This window comes from Camelus dromedarius, chromosome 29 (genome assembly GCF_036321535.1).
Source record: "Camelus dromedarius isolate mCamDro1 chromosome 29, mCamDro1.pat, whole genome shotgun sequence".
Lineage (NCBI taxonomy): Eukaryota > Metazoa > Chordata > Mammalia > Artiodactyla > Camelidae > Camelus > Camelus dromedarius.
The window spans coordinates 22,107,216-22,125,965 of record NC_087464.1 but is presented as its reverse complement, the minus strand read 5'-3'; the positions used below and the strand labels follow the sequence as shown (position 1 = coordinate 22,125,965).

The window sequence follows — 18,750 nt, the reverse complement described above, 5'->3', positions numbered from 1 at the left end:
TCTTCCGGAGGTCAGACCCCAGGACTGGGGCACCCAGAATGTGCTCAAACCACTGAGTCCCCTCTCGGGAGCACAGACCCCGATCCAGTTGCTTCTTTTCCCTTCCTGCCTGACTCTGGGTGGACCCTTCTGACACCCCTGGTTGTGCAGGAGTCTGTCTGCAGGTTTGTTTTCAGTGGGAATTGTTCCACATGTGGATGTATTTCTGATGTGTTCACTGGGGGAGGTGAGTTCCCCGCCCTCCGGCTCCACCATCTTGGTCTGTTTTTGACACTTTGGGAATTATCAGTCTTTATGTTTGCTTCTAGTCATGCTTCCCACTACATGAAAATATGTATATCTTTGGCTCTTAGCGAGGACCAGGATGTTTTTAAAGGTGTTTCAGTAATTTGTATCTCTTGATTTCCAGTTTCTATCATCTGCCTAGTTTGATAGGTTGTTTTTGCTTTGTCTTTCTTACAGATGCTAACAGAGTTAAGTTTACTGAGGAGAATTTGCTCTGAAACTTAACGCCCATGGCTGTTGTGACAGGATAATCTTGCTGTTGTGTTTCCTAATTGGTTATTGGTTATTGTTGGCTCGTAGGAGCCCCGACTCTCTGGGTGCTTGATCTTACATCCAGCATCCTTGTGGCTCTGGGCAGTAATTTACGTATCCCGTGTGGCCCGTTACTACAGTGTCCCTGAGGGTGCATGCAGCACCTGGCAGAAACATCCTGAGTTTACCTGCTGAACACCTTTGTGGGCAGTGCTGAGTACACGGCTCGTTGTGAGGGAAGTTGACTCGTACAGAGTTCCTGCTCTTGGCATTTATCCACTGAAGGTAAAATAGGTGTGGAAATTACAATAGGATAGAAAAGAGACTCGTCTGTCTTTGCATCCCCAGTACCGCTCCTGGCGGGCATAGTGAGCACTCAGTGTTTGAAATACGCACTGTGGTGCCATAAGAAAATGGTTTTAAAACTTTTTTTTTTCAGCTGAAGAACCCATTAATTAAGAGAGATTCTCAATCCTGGCTGCATAGTAGGATCACCAGGAGAATGTTTGAAATATTTATGTTCAAGATCATCTGGCAGAGTTGGATTCAGTTCATCTAAGGTGGGACCAAAGTGTCAGCATTAAAAAAACAAAAAGCTTGGGTGATGCCATTGAGCAGCCAGGGGTGAGAAGCACTGTTGACCCAATAGGTAAAGTCTACAAGTTGAGCTGGAAGTGGGGTGGGGGCTCCCCTTCTCCTTGCTTTGGCCCCGGATGGGGCTTTGCTGAGCACAGTTTGAGAGCCACAAGCCTGTGTGGTCCCGGGGACCCTGTGAGGGTGCGGGGGACCCTGTGCCCACTGTCTGCTAGTGGTCTTGTTCCAGGCTCGTGCTGCCGCTTCGCACGCCGGGATGAGACATAGGCCGACGTCCTGGTTCAGCCAGACAGGCCTCTCGGGTACCCTGTGCTGGGGTTGCCAGGCCTGGGAGTGCTGGGGGGAGGGCAGCTGGAATTACGTGTCAGGCCCGAGTGGTGCGTGCGTCCAGTTCAGCCAAATAGCGCACTGCTTCTCCTAGACCCCTCGTCACCGTGGGGAAGGAATTAGTGACGTAAGCACAGCTCTCCAGAGGGCGCGCTGAGTGAGGACACTGGGCCACCCCCAAGATTCAGAGGTGGTGGCCTTTTTATTAAAAATGATCATCTCTTGCTTTTAGTTAGCACTTCTGTTTAATTTTGAACTTTCAAGGATAGTGACTGACACAGGTGCTGACTGCACCCATCCTACTGATGATGAAACTGAGGTCCAGAGAAACTGTATCTTGCCGAAGACCACACAAGGAAGTTGAGCGTGGGTTCAGACACTGATGCTCTGACTTCAGAGACCAGACTTTGCCTCTGCTCCATTCTGTCTTTGAGCAGCCCTCTGTCAGGAAGAGGGCTGTGGTGATTTACACACCCAGTTACACACTTGCCAACTCCCTCTTTGGCAGCATCTCCTCTGCCGGGAAGGTCGGCTGTCTGTGCAGCTGAGGGTGTGACCTGGTGCACACAGAGTGGAGAAAGCTGCAGACGCAGTGAATCAGATTTGTTCGTGGGTTCCTTTTTTCCTGGTATAAATTGTGACCCAAGAGTTGCTTTCAGTTCTATTCTCTGGCTTCCTGTACGACTGGAGCGCAAGCTCTGTTACCTAACACCCGTTACCCGTCACCCTCAGGGCAGTAGACACTGCGGCACCTGTCAGAGATGGTGATAAATATCTAGGCCAAAGGGTTTTGAAAAAACCTGTGCAGTCAAATGGAACGCTCAGTCCAGATGACCAGGTATTTTCAGGAAATAAAGCACTCACACCCGACTTTCTCCTCTTTCCCTTCTTCTTGTCTACCTGTATGTCCTGCCTCTTCTGGGCCTTTGCTCAGGCTTGTCCCCACTGCTACCCCTCCCCACCCCCCCTGGGGAGGGAAACAGCTCCTCCTCTCCTTGCTTCCACTCTTCTCACCCGTAAACTACCAAGTCCTAGCGATCTGCTTCCCTCGTTCGTCCAGAATTGCTCTCTAGCCCGGCTGCCGCCTCCCGGGCCAGCCCCCAGCATCTCTGTTGGACAGGCTGTGCCTGGTCTCCCAGTCTCATTGTCACAGACACGCTCAGCTTCCTTGTGTGGTCTCCCTGGCGGTTCCCGGGGCGCGGCACCTCTCCATCCCCAGCAGACCTGGGACAGACCCGGGCTGGGGCCTCGGGGGCAGCTCTGCTCTCCTGGACCTCTCCCCTCCCTCGCCTCCTCTGAATTGAGCACTTGGACACGGAGGGCGAGGAGGGAAAAACACTCCTTTATTCCCTGTGGCAAAGACTGCTCGAGAGCAGCCAGCACCCTTCCTGGGAAGGCAGGCTCTGTCTTGGGGCCCCAGCGAGGCCAGGGCAGTGGTAGGGTCACCGCTGACCCCACAGGCAGGTTGGGGTGGAGACGACTGCCCCTTCCTCAGAGCTTCTCCAGGTAGGAGCCAGGGACGAAGCCACGCTGCCCATTCCGTTGTACTGTCCACCAACCATCTTCCCCTTCTAGGATGACCTCCAGGATGTCCCCCGCAGAGAGGTCCAGCTCATCAGAATTCTGGGCGAGAATGAATGCACATCAGGCTGAAGGGGCCTGCTGGGACAGTTCTGGTCAGCCTTTCCCACACCCCAGGCACGAAATGCCAGCTTGTCTCCCAGGCGGGCTGTCAGCTGAGGCAGGACGTAGGGTGCTCTGTGGGACTCGGCCTCTTCGTCTCTGGTTTGTCACTGTGGGCCTCCCACAACCTGGGGCTCCTTCCCTTCTCCCTGCTCCTGACACACAGCAGCCTAGCCATTTGTGGCAGGTGGCCTGCCATGCTCCCACCCTGCTAGCCCTGTCATGAGCACAATGTCATCATCCCGGCCTGTCTCCCCATCCAGGGCCTGGGCCTTGGGAGTCAGTGCAGCCTGCCCTGGGCAAGAGAATGAAGGCACATCAGGCTGAAGGGGCCTGCTGGGACAGCTCTGTCCTTGAAGGGATGCTTGGCCTCTGTCCTGGGGAACCTAGGAGTCCAGCTCTGTACACCTCACCTCAAAGCAAGGAGCAGACTAGGCTTCCTGGGGACCTTGGCATGGTACCCTGTGGCTCCTTGACTCATCCTCCCCTTATGGGCCTCCGAAAGTCAAACCCTGGACACTCATGGTCGTGGGAACAAGGCCCTCACCTGTGGGTGCAGAACCTGACCCTCAGACCACTTCCTCGGGGAGCCCCAGCTGTCGGTCTGCCTGCACACCACGTATGCGTGTGACCAGACTCAGGCAGGCCTGGGCCTCCCCTACATGCTGGGTGCTGTCCTAAGGGCACCCACTCCAGCACACAATGCTCGTGCCTACGTGTGAGCACACCCTGGGCATACCAGTGCCCTCCCGGGGAGGACAGGAGGGCGGGTCCTCACCTGGGCCGTGTAGTCATAGAGTGCCCTGTACTCCTGGGCTGGCAGGGTGGAGGGTCCTGGCGTCTCCTGCACAGCGATGGCGGCGTAGACACCGTCGTTCCGTTCAGGGGTGGGGGTCAGGTTCTCTGTGGAGGCTGAGAGCAGGGTCAGGCCTGGCGCCCGCCCCTTGGAAAAAACAGTGGCCCCTGGAGGCCCCCCCTGATGTGGAGCTTCCCCAGACCTGGCTCAGCCTCTCCCCAAACCCCAACCCCCCTGCTGCTGGAGGACCCATCTGTGCCAAGTAGGCATCCTCTCCTTCCCTGCAGGGTGACAGTTTGGGGGCCCTCACAGCACCCCCAGTTACCTGCAGAAGCTGCTGACGATGTGGTCTTGGCACTTCCATGCAGCAGCCCAGAGAACCTGGGGACAGGGAGGAAAGCAGGTGGGTCCTGGGGAGGTGGATGAAGCAGGGAGCCCTGGGGCTCCAGGCACAGGTGTGATTGACGGGGTGCCCCTCAGCATGAGAGCTCCCCCAAGGGGGGCCCCAGCGGCGGCGCTCTCCCAGTCCCTCACACTAGCCGTCATCTTGTACCGGGTCCCTGCAGGGCCTAATTGGTGGCTCTGAGACCTCTGTTCTCCAGGGCCCAGGCCGCTGCCCCAGCCTCCCCGAGGCGTGAAGGAGCTGCTGCCCGGAGCTTGGCCTACTCACGACCCGCTAGGGCCTTCACCCATCTTGGCCCGGACAGTCCTCTTCCCTGCAGCTTCCCTGTGACCTGGCCACGCAAAGTGGGTTCCAGGAGGCAGTGCTGGGCTAGTTCACCCCTTCCCCTGTGCCTCGCTCAGGCCTGGAGCCAGATTTACACACATTTGTTGAGTAAAAGAAGAAAGCAAAAAGCAAGAGGCAGACACTGGGGTAAGTAGTAGGGAGACAGGTGAGGGTGCCCACAGCGGGTGGTGCTAAGGGCTAAACGAGTAGAGGCTGATGCTACTTCCCTGCCTTAGTCTTCCTGGGGGGTGCGGGGGGAGCCGGGCCAAGGCTGAAGGCTCAGCTTCACCAGGGACACGGGGCCGCCTTGCTGGGGTCTGGGTCCTCCAAGACTTTGGTAAGAGTGCAGGTGGGAATGCCCTCCTCTCCTGGGGGCCTCTGGTTCTCAGGGTTCGCAGGGGTGTGCGCTGTGATGCCCACGAGCCTCTGTCTCCCCGGAGACTTCCTGCAGGGGGGCTCCAGAGGCCTTGGAAATGAGCTGTCCTCGGAGGGCTGGGAGCCCCACCCCTCGCCCATCTCTCAAAGACAGGGCCTTCTCCACAGTAGGTTGGAGGGAGAGGCGGTGGGGGTGGGCCACCGGCACCACGTGAAGCCCACAGATGTTCCTAGATACCCACACAGGGGATATGTGGGCTGTCATCATCGTCACTTAAGGCCTGAAACAGGAGCATCCTTAGATCTGGGTCTGCCCCCTACATTCACAGGCTCTGCACCTAGAGAAGGTACATGGCTTGTGCAGATGACACCCACTGCAGCCAGTCCAGGTGAGGAGCCCTGGGAAAGCCTGGAGCGTTCTCCAGGAGTACGGGCTGCCCTGATCTCACCAGCGGGAGAGGTCACCACTGCAGCCTGTCAGTCCAGGGCTCCAGCCAGGCTAGAGGCAGGGCCTAAGGGACAAGCCACCCTGAAAGTCTGCGTGCAGTTGCTAGTGAATAAGCGGGGTGTGACTGCTTAATGCCTCTGTCCCTTTAGGCTGAGGGTGGCATGAGGCTAGAGTGAGCCTGTCTTGTCCCTAAAGAGTGCCCAGCACCATGTACACAGTAGATGCTCGGTAAATACACAGGGAAGAGCCAGTTAAGGAGGAGAGGCGGGCCTTGCTTCCTGGCAGGCCCCTTTCCCCCTAGCCCCAGCCTCTGCGCCCCAGTCTGCGCTCACCTCTTTATCATGCCACAGGATGGCTGTAGGCCGGGGCTGCTGGACATCGGGGCGACCTCCCGATCATAGTAGTTCTGGTAGGGCACCGGAGCTGCGGGCAGCAAGCCCGTGAGGCCCAGGGTGGGGGGCCAGACAGGACACCCCCATCCTGTCCCCACCCAAAGACCCAGTCTGGGGCCCCACCGTCCCCTGGCCCACCCTGGTGCTTCCACGAGAGACCCCACCACAGGTACCACCAAGACCGAATATTCTAAACTTAGGACTTAGTGGTACTGAACAGGCTGGGGAGGGGGCTCTGGGAGGCTCCCTGCCTCTACCCCTGCCCTCCACCCCTTCAGTGTTACCAGGGTTCTTGAGCTCAGCTCATCCTCTGTCTCAGAGGAGGTAGCAGGCTAGAGCCCCGGCACTGTCCCTGACCCCTCCCCCCCAGCGGGGAGGTGTGACACTGTCCCTGACTGCCCCCCTCCGAAGGGAGATGTGAGCCTCTCCCTCTTGGTCCCGGCAGCTGATGCGCAGAGAACCGCGGCCGGGCCGTCAGGGCGAGTTGGGCCTGGACGCAGAGGCTGTGCTGCCTGCAGGCCGGCCTCACCTGGGGGCTCGGTGCCTGTGCCCTTGGCCTGGATGAAGCCGTCAATGTCACCATCCACGCTGCAGCCTTCCAGTGTCACCCGCACCTCTTCGTAGAGCTGGGGGCAGGCAAGAGCAGACGCTGAGGGGCCAGGCCTCACCTCCGTGGGTCTGAACCCGGGCCAGAGGCCTTGAGGGGTAACTACCCAAGGCCGGCCCGGGGGTCAGGGCCTGGCTGGCAGCTTCTGTTTCCTGAAGAGCTGTGCACAAGTTCCTTTGCAAGGAGTCACTTCACTCCCATCCTCTGAGGGCGACACTACTTCCTCTTTTGACGGATGAGGAAATTTGGAAGTAGAGTGATTTGTCCAAGATCACAAAGCAAGAATTCAGTGCGCTGGGCTTGGGATTCACTACGGGAGGGTTCAAAGCCCACACCCCTTCCTCTGCCACAAGGAGGCCACTGGGGGGGTGTCAGTCATTTGAGGGGGAAACTCCAAAACAGCCTGTGGGCAGAGGGGCTGCCTCGAGAGAGCACAGGGCTCTGGGGCTGCACCAACAGAGGGCAGGGCCCCAGCGGGGGGTGGCAGCCCCTCTCTGCTGAGGAGGACCCACCCAGGAACTGTCTGGGGACAGAGGAGGGACTAGACCTTGGTTCCTGTAAGCGCCAGGCCTGGAGCAGACAACCCAGGGTCCTCCAGCCTCTCCCCAAACTCTGCGGGCCTGTGTCCACCCACCTTCCTGACCCTGGCAGACGGTGCAGGTGCTCTGTGGCTCTGCTATCAGAGCCAAGGCCTTGGAGCACAGGGAGCAGGTGCCGGCAGCGAGGCGGGGCAGGGGCTGAGAGCCCTGGGGCCAGGGCGTGGACCACAGAGGAAGCTGTCTGCTGCCAGACTCAGGTAGGCCTGGGGGGCTGCCCTCTCCCCATGCTCCACCCGGCCCTGCCCCTCCCCACCCTCAGCCCCCACCTCATCGTCCTTGACGCACTGCATGGAGAGCTGGTTGCAGTGCACCCACAGGGCGTTGCGGAGGATGGTCAGCCGGTCAAACTCCTGCAGCTGGAAGGCCTGGGGGAGTAAGAGAAGTGGAGGGCTCTGCTGCAGGGCTGGGCCAGACCGGGCCCCACTCAGCCAGACCCCCTCTGCTGAAAGCCAAGTCTAAAGGACAGATTCTTCCTGGGGGTTCCCACCCCAACCTTTGTACCGGCTTCTGGGGAGTGTCATGGGAGGAGCACTGGTCCCTGAATCCTGAGGCCTGTCTCCCAGGCCCTGTCGGTCAGCAGGGCCCAGGGACGCTATGGGTTTTGTCTGAGCCTCAGTTTGGGCTTCAGCCAGTGGAGGTGAAGGATGCCTGCCTGCAAAAAGGGGCCTAGAGCACAGAGCCAGGCAATGAACTCCCCAGAGGCAGGGACCCAGCACAGGGCCAGTGGCATGAGTGGAAGAGAAAATGAAGGAAGCAATGATGCCTCATCCCCCCATGAAGCAGCTGGAGCAGGGGTGGGCGTCTGTCCCATTGTAGCTGAGGGAAGGAGTGGGGTCACTCACCTCACACGTGGCCCGGTGTTCCTGCTCCCACTCGCCCCGCACCTTCTCCAGCTGCTCGATGTTCTGCCTGTACACCCGCTCTGGAAGCACAGGTGGTCCTCAGGGAGGCCGGTGGCCTGAATACCCTCCCACGGCCCCTCCTTTGCTCCAGCAGTGCCCCTGCCCCGAGTGCCCTCCTGTGCAAGTCCTTGGAACCCCTCCTCCTCCCTAGGGGGCCCCACCCTGGCTGTTGGGGCTGCATCTGAATGCTCGTCAGGGCCCCGCACACTGGTACTGCTCTTCTCAGGGTGACTCCCAGCTCCCCACTGTGCTCCAGCGGGCTGGGGCTGGGGCTGGGGCTGGAGCCAAGCCTGGAGCCGAGCCTCAGATGCCCAAGGTCAGAGTCCGGGTCTTTCGCCATCCCTGGCTCCCACCCTCACTTTCTAGATGGGAAACTGAGGCTCAGAGAGGCTGGCACTGAAGGAGGGGTGGAGGGGAGTGTAGGGAGCTGATGGGCTGGGAAGCCCACAGGCTGGGCCATGACCTCTATCTCCAGATTCTCTGGGGCTCACCTGTCCCCAGCCAAGGGAGCTGCTGCGTCCTGGGAAAGGCCGTGCTAGCAGAAGGGAGAGCCTTCCCAGTGCAAGGGAGTAATCGAAAGCTCTCTGTCCTAGGAGCCATGCTAGCAGAGAGAGGGGTGTTGGGACTTCTGGCATCGGATGAAGGATAGAGGAGACAGGCCCAGAGAAGGGAAGGCTGTGTGCATACACATGTGTCAGTGTATAGATGGGAGGGAGGGAGAGGTGGGAGGCGAGTAGGTCTGTCTCCCTTGATTGTGGTTGTGATAGTCCTGGGCTCTGGAGTCAGATGGCTTGGGTTCGAATGCAGTTACCACCACTTGTTGGCTGTGTGCCCTTGGGCAAGTCACTTAACCTCTCTGTGCCTTAGCTGCCTCATCTGTTAAAGAGGATATAATAGTGGCCACCTCACAGGACTGTCACGTGGATTAGTTAAAATATGCAAAGCACCAAGAGCAGTGTTGGCAAATGTGAGAAGACGAATGTTTTTATCTTACTTGCACAAAAGTATGGAAGTGAGAGTGAGGAGCATGTAACTGTCCCCAGGGTGAGGGAAGTGTGCTGCAGGGAGAGGACTGTCCAGGCCACCACTTCCCCCAGCTGAAGGGGTGGGCTGGCTGCCTACCTGCCTCCGTGGCCGAGTCCTTGCACTGCTTGGCTTTGTTCTGGCTCTGAGGAGACAGAGAGCAGCCCTGAGGCCCCGCCCCCAGGGCCTCCCAGCCCAGCCCAGCTCTTGGGCTCCCAGCCTCCCTGAGTGACTCCGAAGGGACTCCCTTGGCCACCTGGGGGACCACTCAGGAGCCAGCTGTGGACAAGTTCTCTCATTAACTCCAGCCACGCCCCACAGAGGACCACAGGCTGGTTCCAATAAAAAAGGAATAAAACAAACCTGCAACTCATGCAGATACACGTGAAAACAGGATGCCGAGACCAAGAGGGAGACACTGACCAGGGCTGGTGCCCCATGACAACTCCTGAACCCACTGGCTGGGGCTTGCTGCAACCAGCTCACTCCAGGCCCCTGCCCTCTCTGGGCCTCAGCCTTCCGGTCTGTGCAACGGGCAACTGTGTTCTTGGGCCATGGCAGCTCTGACACCCGCCCCCGCAACTGGCCAAAAGGCCAGAGCAGTCAAGAGTTTGGGCTCTGGACAACCTGGGTTTGGGTCTTTTCTCTGTTGCTTCCTGGCCCTGAGAACTTGGACAAGTCCCTCACCGTCTCTGGGCCTGTTTCCTCTCTGTGACTTGGGCCTAGTGAGCCCTTCTCCAAAGGGTTGTGTGAGGGTTAGCGTCTGTTCTCATTGTCTGTGAGCTCTGGGCCTGGGCTGCAGTGGGGCTGCAGTGGGCCTGCTCTGAGGAATGGGTCCTTGGGGGCAGCCTGGGGATGGATGGCAAAGGGAGTCAAGCTGACCCTGTCTGTCCAGGCCCTGAGATTCTAGGAAACCCATTTCACAGATGGGGAGATGGAGGTTCAGAGAGGTGAACAGCCAGAATGTCCCAGGTGCAGGCCTTGCCTTGGGGTGTCTGTGGCACCCCTGCCCTGCCTCCCTGCCCTGCCCCGCCCCAGCCCTGTGACACCACATGGCCTCAGTGGCCCCACACACCTTCTCCACCTGCTTCTGTTGGCCATTGGCACTGATGCGCTCGAAGGCCTGCTCGGCATCATCTGCATCCCGGCACTTCTGCTCGTATGTCTTCTTGGACTGGGGGTGTGGAAGGGCATGACTTGGGGCGCCCCAGAGTGAGGCTCCTGAGCCCAGCCTCCCTTCTCCCTGCTGGGGGCTGTGGATGGAGTGGGGGCCTCCTCACCGGGGACAGGGATCAGGGTCCAGAATGGAGATGGACAAGGGAGTCTTGTTGCCAGGCCCCTTCCCAGTGGGGACAGCATAGCCCTACCCATGAGCCCAGCCTCATCAAACCACCAGCAGGGCCCTGCAAAAGCCATGCGTTGTCACGATGCCAGCCTCTGCACGTGTGGTCCCCTGGTGGAGCCCTTTTTCTCCTCACCGAGTGTCCTAGGGGACACAGCTCAGGGGTCCCTCCTCCCTCTGCCCCCAGAGTCCCGAGCTGACGGCATGGATGGCCCTGTGGACCGCTGTCTGGGACTGACCACCTGCTCATCAGTCAGGATGAGCCCCCCGAGGGCAAGGCCTGCGTCAGTCTGTATGGGGCCCTGGGACCCAGTGCAGCCCCCCAGACCCAGCAGGCTGCTGTTCCTGTTGCTGGGTGGAGGCCTACGGCCAGCCCTGTCCCCTGTGCCCAGCCCAAGGCTCCTGGGATCCACACCTTGAGCCCAGCCGCCCCTCCAGGCCTAAGACTCTCACACTCACCTCCATGGCCTTCTTGTAGAGCGACAGCTTGCTTTTCTGGACACGGTCCATGGCGGCCTCATACTGCGGGGGACACAAGGCTCTGAGCGTGGGGCTGTGGCCTCAGGATGTTCTAGGCCAAGAGGACAGGGTGTCCCTGGGATGAGGCCCGGCCTCCCCTCCTGGCTCTGACGGTGGCGATGACAAGGCTCCCTCCCTGTCCCACCGTCTTTCACAGCTACCGCTCAGAACACGAAGCGAGGGGAGCCCAGGGCGCGGCCCGGCCTCGCTGCAGACCCCAGCCCGTGCCTGCTCTCTGGCGGGCACACCCAGCCTGCATGCACACACGGGCCTCCGCTCACAAGCCTCCGTACCCACGCACAGCGATCACACCCGTGCACACACGCTGGTGCATACACGCACGCAGAGCTCCACACGACACACTCAAGCACTAACAGGCCCCACTGCTCACACTTGCACACACAAGCCTTCACAGAGCACCCACAGACACCACTCACAAGAACACACACACACACACTTTCCCATGGCTCCCCACCCCACAGCCATGGGCCCGTGCACACACCCCCCAAACTGAGTCACGGCTACACATACAGGCACCCGGGGCCACTGCACCCTCCCCTCCCCTCCCCAGCTCCTTGTTCAGATCGGGTGAACTTGGCCTGGACAGAGGTTGGGTATAAGGTACGAGGAGAAGTGGAAATAAAATGCCCCTCGAGTTGCGGCTGGAGCAGGCTGGTGCCTGGGGCCTCAGTGGGCCCATGCCAGCAGGGAGACCTCAGGAAGTCACCTGGCCACACCCAAAACATTGAGGCATGCACACATGTACCCACATTCTCCTGTGTGCACACACATGTACACACACACACACACGTGTGCACACACCCAGGCAAGCTTCCCCCCACAATACACAGCTCTCCTCCACTTGTGGGCACCCTGGCCACTCTGCAGAAGGTGTCACTCTGTCCAAAACAGCTTCTGCAGACATCACAGCCCTGCTGGCCACAGGAAAGCTCAAAATAGCCCCCTCCGGGCCTCAGTGTTGCAGCAGACGCTCTGCAGGCCAGTCCCAGCCCAGAGAGGCCACTGGCTCCAGCACCTCAAGGCTGGGCTAACTTCTGGGGCTGGCTCGGGGGTAACAGCTGTCTGCTCAGGAACCCTAATTTAGAATCTTAAAAGCCAGAGACCCCGGCTGGCCGGACGGGCAGACAGGGACTACGGCCACACGACGCTTCTGTGGTCAGAGCCATTAGGCCGGCCAGCAACCTGCCTATGAAGGGGGGCCTGGTTCTGGGCTGTCCCCAAAGCTTGGGAGGTGGATGTAAGCGTCGCAGCCTGCAAGAGGGGAACTGAGGCGCAGAGAAGGGAAGCCACTCGGCCAGGACACCCAGTCCCAGCCTGGCTCCAGCCATGAACTGTCGCCGTCCTCTTCACTGCTCAGTTGTGTGGAATTTTCCATTTTCAATTCTTTGAACAGTTTATAATGATCCTTCCTCTGGGAGCAAGAAGTATTTCTATGCACTGGCCTCTCCCACCCTGTCCAAGGCACCACCCTCATCACTCAGGATCTGACAGGCTGAGCATGTATCCCCACCTATCTTCCCAGGGGCCACATGCGCAGCCAATCAGAGAGCCTCAGGCTTGGGAGGGGGCCCTGGGACACAGAGGTCCCCCAACCCACCTCCCCTACAACTCCTGCATCTTCCCTAACAAGCAGCCTCCAGCCTCTGCTTCCACACCTCCCGTGACGAGGACCTCACTTCCTGTCCATACAGGCCCCCCCTCCATCTAGGGACGACCATCCGACGGATGGATGGAAAGTTCCTTTGGATGCGGAGGTGGGCCTAACACCCCGGACTCCTGCCGGCTGTCTCCCTCAGCCTCAGGCAGCCCTGCAGGGTCCCTTCTCCCACAGCTCTGCTCCTTGGGTTTCTGCTCGGCCAGTCTGGTGACTCCCTAGCTTCAGTGGCCTCCTCTGAGCTGTCACAGGCCCTCTACAGCCTGCTGTGGCTTTGTCGTCCAGACATCCCAGCTTTTTGTAACAGAATGGTCAAAAAGACCATCTTTCCCTCTTCCTGATATGAGCCTGCTCAGGGAGAAGACCCCAGGGGGACTCTCAGGCCTGAGAGCTGGGCCCTGGTTCCTGGGGCCTGGCCTCTGTCCACACCCTCCTCTCCTCCAAATTACCATCACCCCCCAGCCTGGTTTTCACAGCTACCGCTCAGAACAGAAAGCAAGGGGAGCCCGGGGGCAGACTGGCCTCACCGTAGACCCCAGCCAGCGCCTGCGCTCTAGTGGGGACACCCAGCCTGCACTCAGACACGCACACATGGTAACAAGGACCACCTCCCGCTCCCCCCACCCCAGGCCCCACCCCAGCACCCGCCTCACCTTCTTCCTCTGCTCCTTCTGCCTCTCACGGAACTCCTCCAGGCTCCGCAGCTCCTCCCGCAGGGCCAGGGCCAGCTGGATGTGGGAGCTGCCCACGTTCTCCATTTCTGTGGGCAGAGTAAGGTCATCAGTCCCCGGTGTCAGACCTGATGGGCCCCAGCTACTCACACGCTCGCCCCTGCCTGGACCAGCCCAGCCCAAACCCCAGCTCGTCTCTGTCAGCCCCAAGTCCTCCACCAGCCTCGCAGCCCTGTGCACAGCCTGAGCTCCCCACTCCCAGCCAGAATTCATCCATCTCCGTCTGTGGGGGATCTGGTGTTCCCGGAAGGTCCTGTCACCCTGCAGCCTGTAATGCAGGAAAGGTGGGACTTACGCTGCTTCAGGGAGTCAAAGGAGGCCCTCAGGGAGCTGCAAAAGAGAAAGGCCAGGGTCAGCAGGGTCAGCAGGAGAGCCATAGGTCACTCACTCAGATCTAGACCCAAAGGACCCTCTAGCCAGACCACGATCACCCACTCAGAGCCCCAGCTGGGATTTCTGGACGGCAAAGCTTTTTGGAAATTATACAGTGATCGAACGTCCCACTGTGGCGGGCCCTCCCTCCCCGCCTCCTAGAGCCCCTTCCCCCACAGGCTTCTTCCTTCTTTAGGATGAGCTGAAGCAGGAGAGGGCGGGTTCGAACCTGGCAAATAGCCCAAGGACATTTTGGAGGGAGCTGGATGGGGGCTGTAATTGGACGGAGGGTGGTGAGCAGGGCAGAGGAGCAGGAGGGGAGATGTGGGGGCCTCTGGACAGGACGCATAAGGTATACAGGGGAGGACAGTGTGAGGCTGAGGGGCTCCCTTGTCCCTGGCTGAGTGGCTGGGTGGACAGGTGGCACCTCTGAGAGGGCGCCCAGGAGGGAAGGTGGAGAGCTGACTTTAGGGTGCACTGAACTTGGGGTGCCTGAGAGAACCCGGCAGGAGGAGTCAGGAGGCAACAGGGTAGCCAGTCTGAAGCAGAGATGCAGGCACTGTCCCCTCCAGGGAGGGCCCAGGGAGAGCAGGAAGGGGCTGGCACTGGGCAGGGGTAGGGGGTGATGCCCGAGGCTAGAGTTGCCAGATGGAGCAAGTAAAATACAGGACACCCAGTTAAGTTCGAATTTCAGAGAAGCAACAAACATTTTTTGAGTACAAGCGTGACCCATGTAATATTTGGAACATACATGTTTAAAATATTTGTTGTTTATCTGGAATTCAAATTAAACAGGACATTCTGTATTTTATCTGGCGCTCCTGCTGAGGGGGCTCTTCCCAGGCCACAAACGGAGTTGAGGCCTGAGCAAAGATGTCGGAGCCCCCCGGGACCCCGTCCCGCCTGCTGCGGACAGGTGAGGGGCACCACGAGACACGGCGGTCCCTGGGTCAGAACAGCACTGATGGGGAAAGGGCCTCTCCCAGCCCATCAGCTCTCGGAGGCAGGGGCCTCCCAGAGGGGTAAGCTCTCTGCTCCCGCAGAGGTGGGAGGTGACTTGGATCTCAGCCCAGGAAACCAGCAGGACCTGGGCAGGGTCTTCCTGCTCTGGACTCCCACCTGCTTTAGAAGCAGACCCTGGAGCCAGACAGCCTGGGTTCAGTCCAAGCTCTGGCACTCACTCTCTATGTGACCTTGGGCAAGTTACCCAGCCTCTCTGTGTCTTGGTTCCCCCTTTTGCAAAATGAGGTTAATAATAGTGCAAATGGAGTGGTTGGGAGGAGTAAATGAATTTATACGTATAAGGCACTTTCATCAGGATCTGGTACAAAGCAGGTGCTTTATAAAGTTGCTGCCTCCCCTGGGCCCACGTCTGCATGCCCCCACCAGTCTAGGGGGTGCCCCCAGCTCCTGAATCTGACCTGAGCTGTACCTCCAAAGTGTCCCACCTAAGAGCTTACTGGGTACCTCCTCTTATCAGAATTCACCTTCAGGTAGGGGGTCCCCTTGAAGGTGTTTGTAGCCCCTTAACCAAGGAGGTAAAATACACCATGGCTCCTCAGGCATCCTGGGTGGTTGGGGGGGCACAGTCAATCGAGGCAGATATGGAAACTGAGGCCAGAGCATGGCCAGGCTTGCTGGGGTCAGACAGAGGCAGCGGAGAGGCAGCCTGTCACTGGCAGCATCCTTAAGCCGCCCTGGAGTGGGGCGAGGTTGGGACGTTCAGCCTGCTCTCGGCTCTCATACAGTCTCTCTGCAGAGCGGCACGCCCGCCCCCTGGTGGCCATATGGCTGCATGACACCCAGCGAGACAGCCCGGCCCACCCACCTGCATCTCCCGCGGTCCTGGGACAGCTGGGGAACCTGAGGCCATGGCCATGGAGAAGGAGCAGGCCAGCAGCATCAGCATCACCTGGGCCTTTGTTAGAAACGCAAATTCTCAGGCTCCACCCCAGCCTCCTGAAGCAGAAGCTCGGGGGTGGGGCCTGGCACACTGTTTTAACTTGCCTCCAGGTGCTGCTGATGGAGGTTCCAGCGTGAGCTTAAATTACTTAATCCTCACAGCTCTTCCAGGCAGGGAGGGCACCATCATTATCCCCATTTTACAGATGAGAAAAACAAGGGTCAGAGAGGTTAAGAAACTGACCATGGTCACACAACTGGTGAGAGGTGGAACCCGGTGGGACTCTGCTTTTCACCAGAGGAAGGAGAGGGGTGATGGCCATGGTGACCTGACATGCCCTGGTCGGGGAGGGGAGAGGTCAGGACTTTCCGACAGGTGACGCCTTGCCAGTGGTTACGCCTCCAATCCCTCTCCTTCCCTACACACTCTCCTGCCTTGGTCTCCCCCTTCATGGTTAGGGCTTCTCCAGGCCCAGCGTGGCCCCTTTTCCCCACCATCCCTCACCCACAACATGCCCACATCCCACCCAGACCCCGCAGAGCCCGCGGCCTGCACACTCACTGCCTGCCCCTCACCTCCTTTGGTCTCTCACATCTCACAGACACCTCAGACTCAGAGTGTCTGAGATGGACTCAGTGCCCCCAGAAACCTGCTCCTTCTGCAGGTCTCCCTTCTCAGCAAACGCACCACCAGGGCTCCTGGTTATGCACACCAGAAACCTGGGAGCTGCCCTCGGCTCCACCCGCCTCCCCCTGCATTACCTTCCCTTCCACCTCCCAAATCTCCTACCTGTCCACCTCTCACTGCCACCACCCTGGCCCCTGGCCCACCATCGCCATCCCTCCAGCTTCACTTACCACCTGTTAGCCCTGTTCTCTGCCCCAGTCACTTGGCCACCCACCAGTTCCTGCTGTATGCCATGTTCCTTTTTACCTGAAGGCCTTTGAACATGCTAATTCCCTATGTGCAGCATCTGGCCTGGCTTCCTCTTCTGTCCCTTCTGAGCACTTGTCCTGTTGTCATCTTGGGTTGATACATTGAGTGTCTGTTACCCCACTGAACTGTGAGCCCATTGAACAGGGGCAATGCCTGGTTCTCCTCTGCATTGTCTGCAGGATCACAGCCCAGAACAACAAACTCAACACTCCTAAATACCGAGGCCTTTCTCCACCCTCCTGGGCCCAGGAACTCAGGCCCTTCCTCCCAGGCCCAAGGTGGCTGTAAGGAATCACAGCCTCCTGGGGCAGCTGGTCCTTCCTCCCTGCTATCCCGACCCCTACACACATTGGATGCTGGGAGCCCCTGCCTGAGTTTACAGCACTGCCAGGCGGACATGCAGTCTCTGCTCCCACCCTGGGATGGTCCTGATGGTGACAGAGTCTATGCTCACCTCAGGCTCCTGTTTGCGCCCATGAGCTTGCTGTTCCTTGGGGGCTGCACGGATGAGGGTGCTCGGTCTGCTCGGGACAGGGGAGCAGGACTGCAGGCTCTGACTGCTCCAGGTCCCCCACCCACTCACCTCTGGGCAGCAGACCTTTCTTCTCCTTCAGGCCATCACAGTTCCACTCACAAAGCAGGGCCCAGGACATCACCTCTCTCTCTCAGCCAGACTTTCAAGGAGACAGCCCCAGGTCTATTGTGGGGAGACCTCAACTTTTCCTGGGACCAGAGGGAGCCCATTGTGGGTTGACAAACTCTTCCCAGGTGAATGGCCTTAAACTCTGATCCTGTGGGGCATTTGGGGACCATCTGAAATCTTTCTCTGCCCCACAAAATTCAGAAAAGATGATTTCTCTTAGCTTTTCTATCATTCCTGGGTTCCTCCCCATTGACACTCAGGGAAACTGTCACCAAGGTTTCCCGGAGCTCTCCTCTACTGTGTCTCCATCACATGTCAAGGATGGGGACCCCATGCAGGCCTCTGCCCTCTGTTGTCAGTCACCAGCATCCTCATGTGTAACTCATCCTGTTGCCCTTTTCGACTTGGCTCTCAGCCTGGAACTCTGTCTCAGTCTGAATTTCCAGTGTGAACATCTTCTGTACTGCATCCCCAGCCTGTGACATGCGTCACCTCCCCATCTCTGCGGTGGCATCCCCACCTCCCACCAGCCCACCTGCTGGCCAAAAGGCTCCTGCTCACAGGAGATGGCTCCTGTCACCTCCCTGTGCTGCAGGCTGGGCCTGGAGTACGCTGGCTTCCAGGAAGCCCTGATGGGAACAGGCCCTTCTCTCTCCCCACAGCATCCTCAGGGATATCTTTACTCTCTGAGCTCAGAGGAGGAGAGATCACGAAACCAAAATCTCTTCAGACAGGAAAACACAGGGTTTTCGGCTGAGACAAGCAGGAGTGAAACAGGTGGGAAGGTGTGATGATTCAAAACCTTGCCCTCCTGGGGGATGTTCGCAGGAAGCTGGCCTAGCCCCGCTGCCTCAATTCCCCCTCATTTCCTGCACACCCCACCAGGCAGCTTCCGGAGCCCACGGCCCTCAGCGCTCTACCTGGGGCAGGATGAATGAGATGGGGAGGTGACAGCTGTCTGAGGGAGGTGGGACTTCTGCCAGGCCTTACAGGGGAGAAACAGGGGTGACAGCCAGAGCAAAGGCCCAGAGGTGGGAAGGAAGAGTCAAGGTGAGTTTTCTGTGAGGCTGATGTGTGGTTTAAGTGGTATCAGTAAGCCCCTGCACCCACATAATGCCTTTAAAATGCATTGAAGGGGCTTGTGGGGATCCCTGGAGCTGGCGACCAGGTCTTACCTGTGTGTTCTCCGCTGCCAGCGCCCAGAGAATGGTTGCTGAGTTAACATGTGGAGGAGGAGACCGCTAAAAAATCACTTGAAGGTGGAAGTAACCTCTCACCGTATGTGGCTGAGTCTCAGGCCTTCTGGCCAGTCTGAGGTCAGGGAGGGACAGAAACGCTGCATCTCCAGGCAGCAGGGGTGGGGAGGCCTGCTCTGCCCTCTCAGCTCTTGCCAGGCTGTTTCCAGGGTCACTTAACCCCTTAGCTTTTGTCCTCCTCGTTCGCCCCATCCAGCCTGTGCACCCCCCAGCCCTCCGCCCACCCTCCCAGAGGCTGCGAATGAGCAGCCCATGGGACCTGGGGGGGCTCCCTGCAACCAGCGGATGGGTCCCGGAGGATGAACTGCCAACCCCCACGCGGAACAGCCAGGCTAGCTTTGCCAGGTGCCCACCCCGAGCACA

At 59.0% G+C, this 18,750-nt stretch overlaps 1 protein-coding gene across 6 annotated transcripts in view; it reads right to left on the bottom strand.

Moving 5' to 3' along the window:
- Positions 1 to 2,781: 2,781 nt before the first annotated feature.
- Positions 2,782 to 18,750, bottom strand: part of PSTPIP1 (proline-serine-threonine phosphatase interacting protein 1) — a 36,331-nt gene continuing 20,362 nt past the window's right edge. For 2 of the 6 annotated variants that reach the window (XM_064480678.1, XM_064480683.1), the window contains 12 exons: positions 13,573 to 13,607; positions 13,200 to 13,306; positions 10,812 to 10,874; positions 10,086 to 10,184; positions 9,110 to 9,155; positions 7,928 to 8,007; positions 7,352 to 7,450; positions 6,409 to 6,505; positions 5,820 to 5,910; positions 4,263 to 4,318; positions 3,920 to 4,053; positions 2,782 to 3,081 (listed from right to left, as the gene is read on the bottom strand). In XM_064480678.1, coding sequence (XP_064336748.1) covers positions 2,950 to 3,081; positions 3,920 to 4,053; positions 4,263 to 4,318; positions 5,820 to 5,910; positions 6,409 to 6,505; positions 7,352 to 7,450; positions 7,928 to 8,007; positions 9,110 to 9,155; positions 10,086 to 10,184; positions 10,812 to 10,874; positions 13,200 to 13,306; positions 13,573 to 13,607 — 1,039 coding nt within the window. In that variant the 3' untranslated portion in view covers positions 2,782 to 2,949. The other 4 variants (XM_064480682.1, XM_064480679.1, XM_064480680.1 and 1 more) reach the window with 4 other exon arrangements.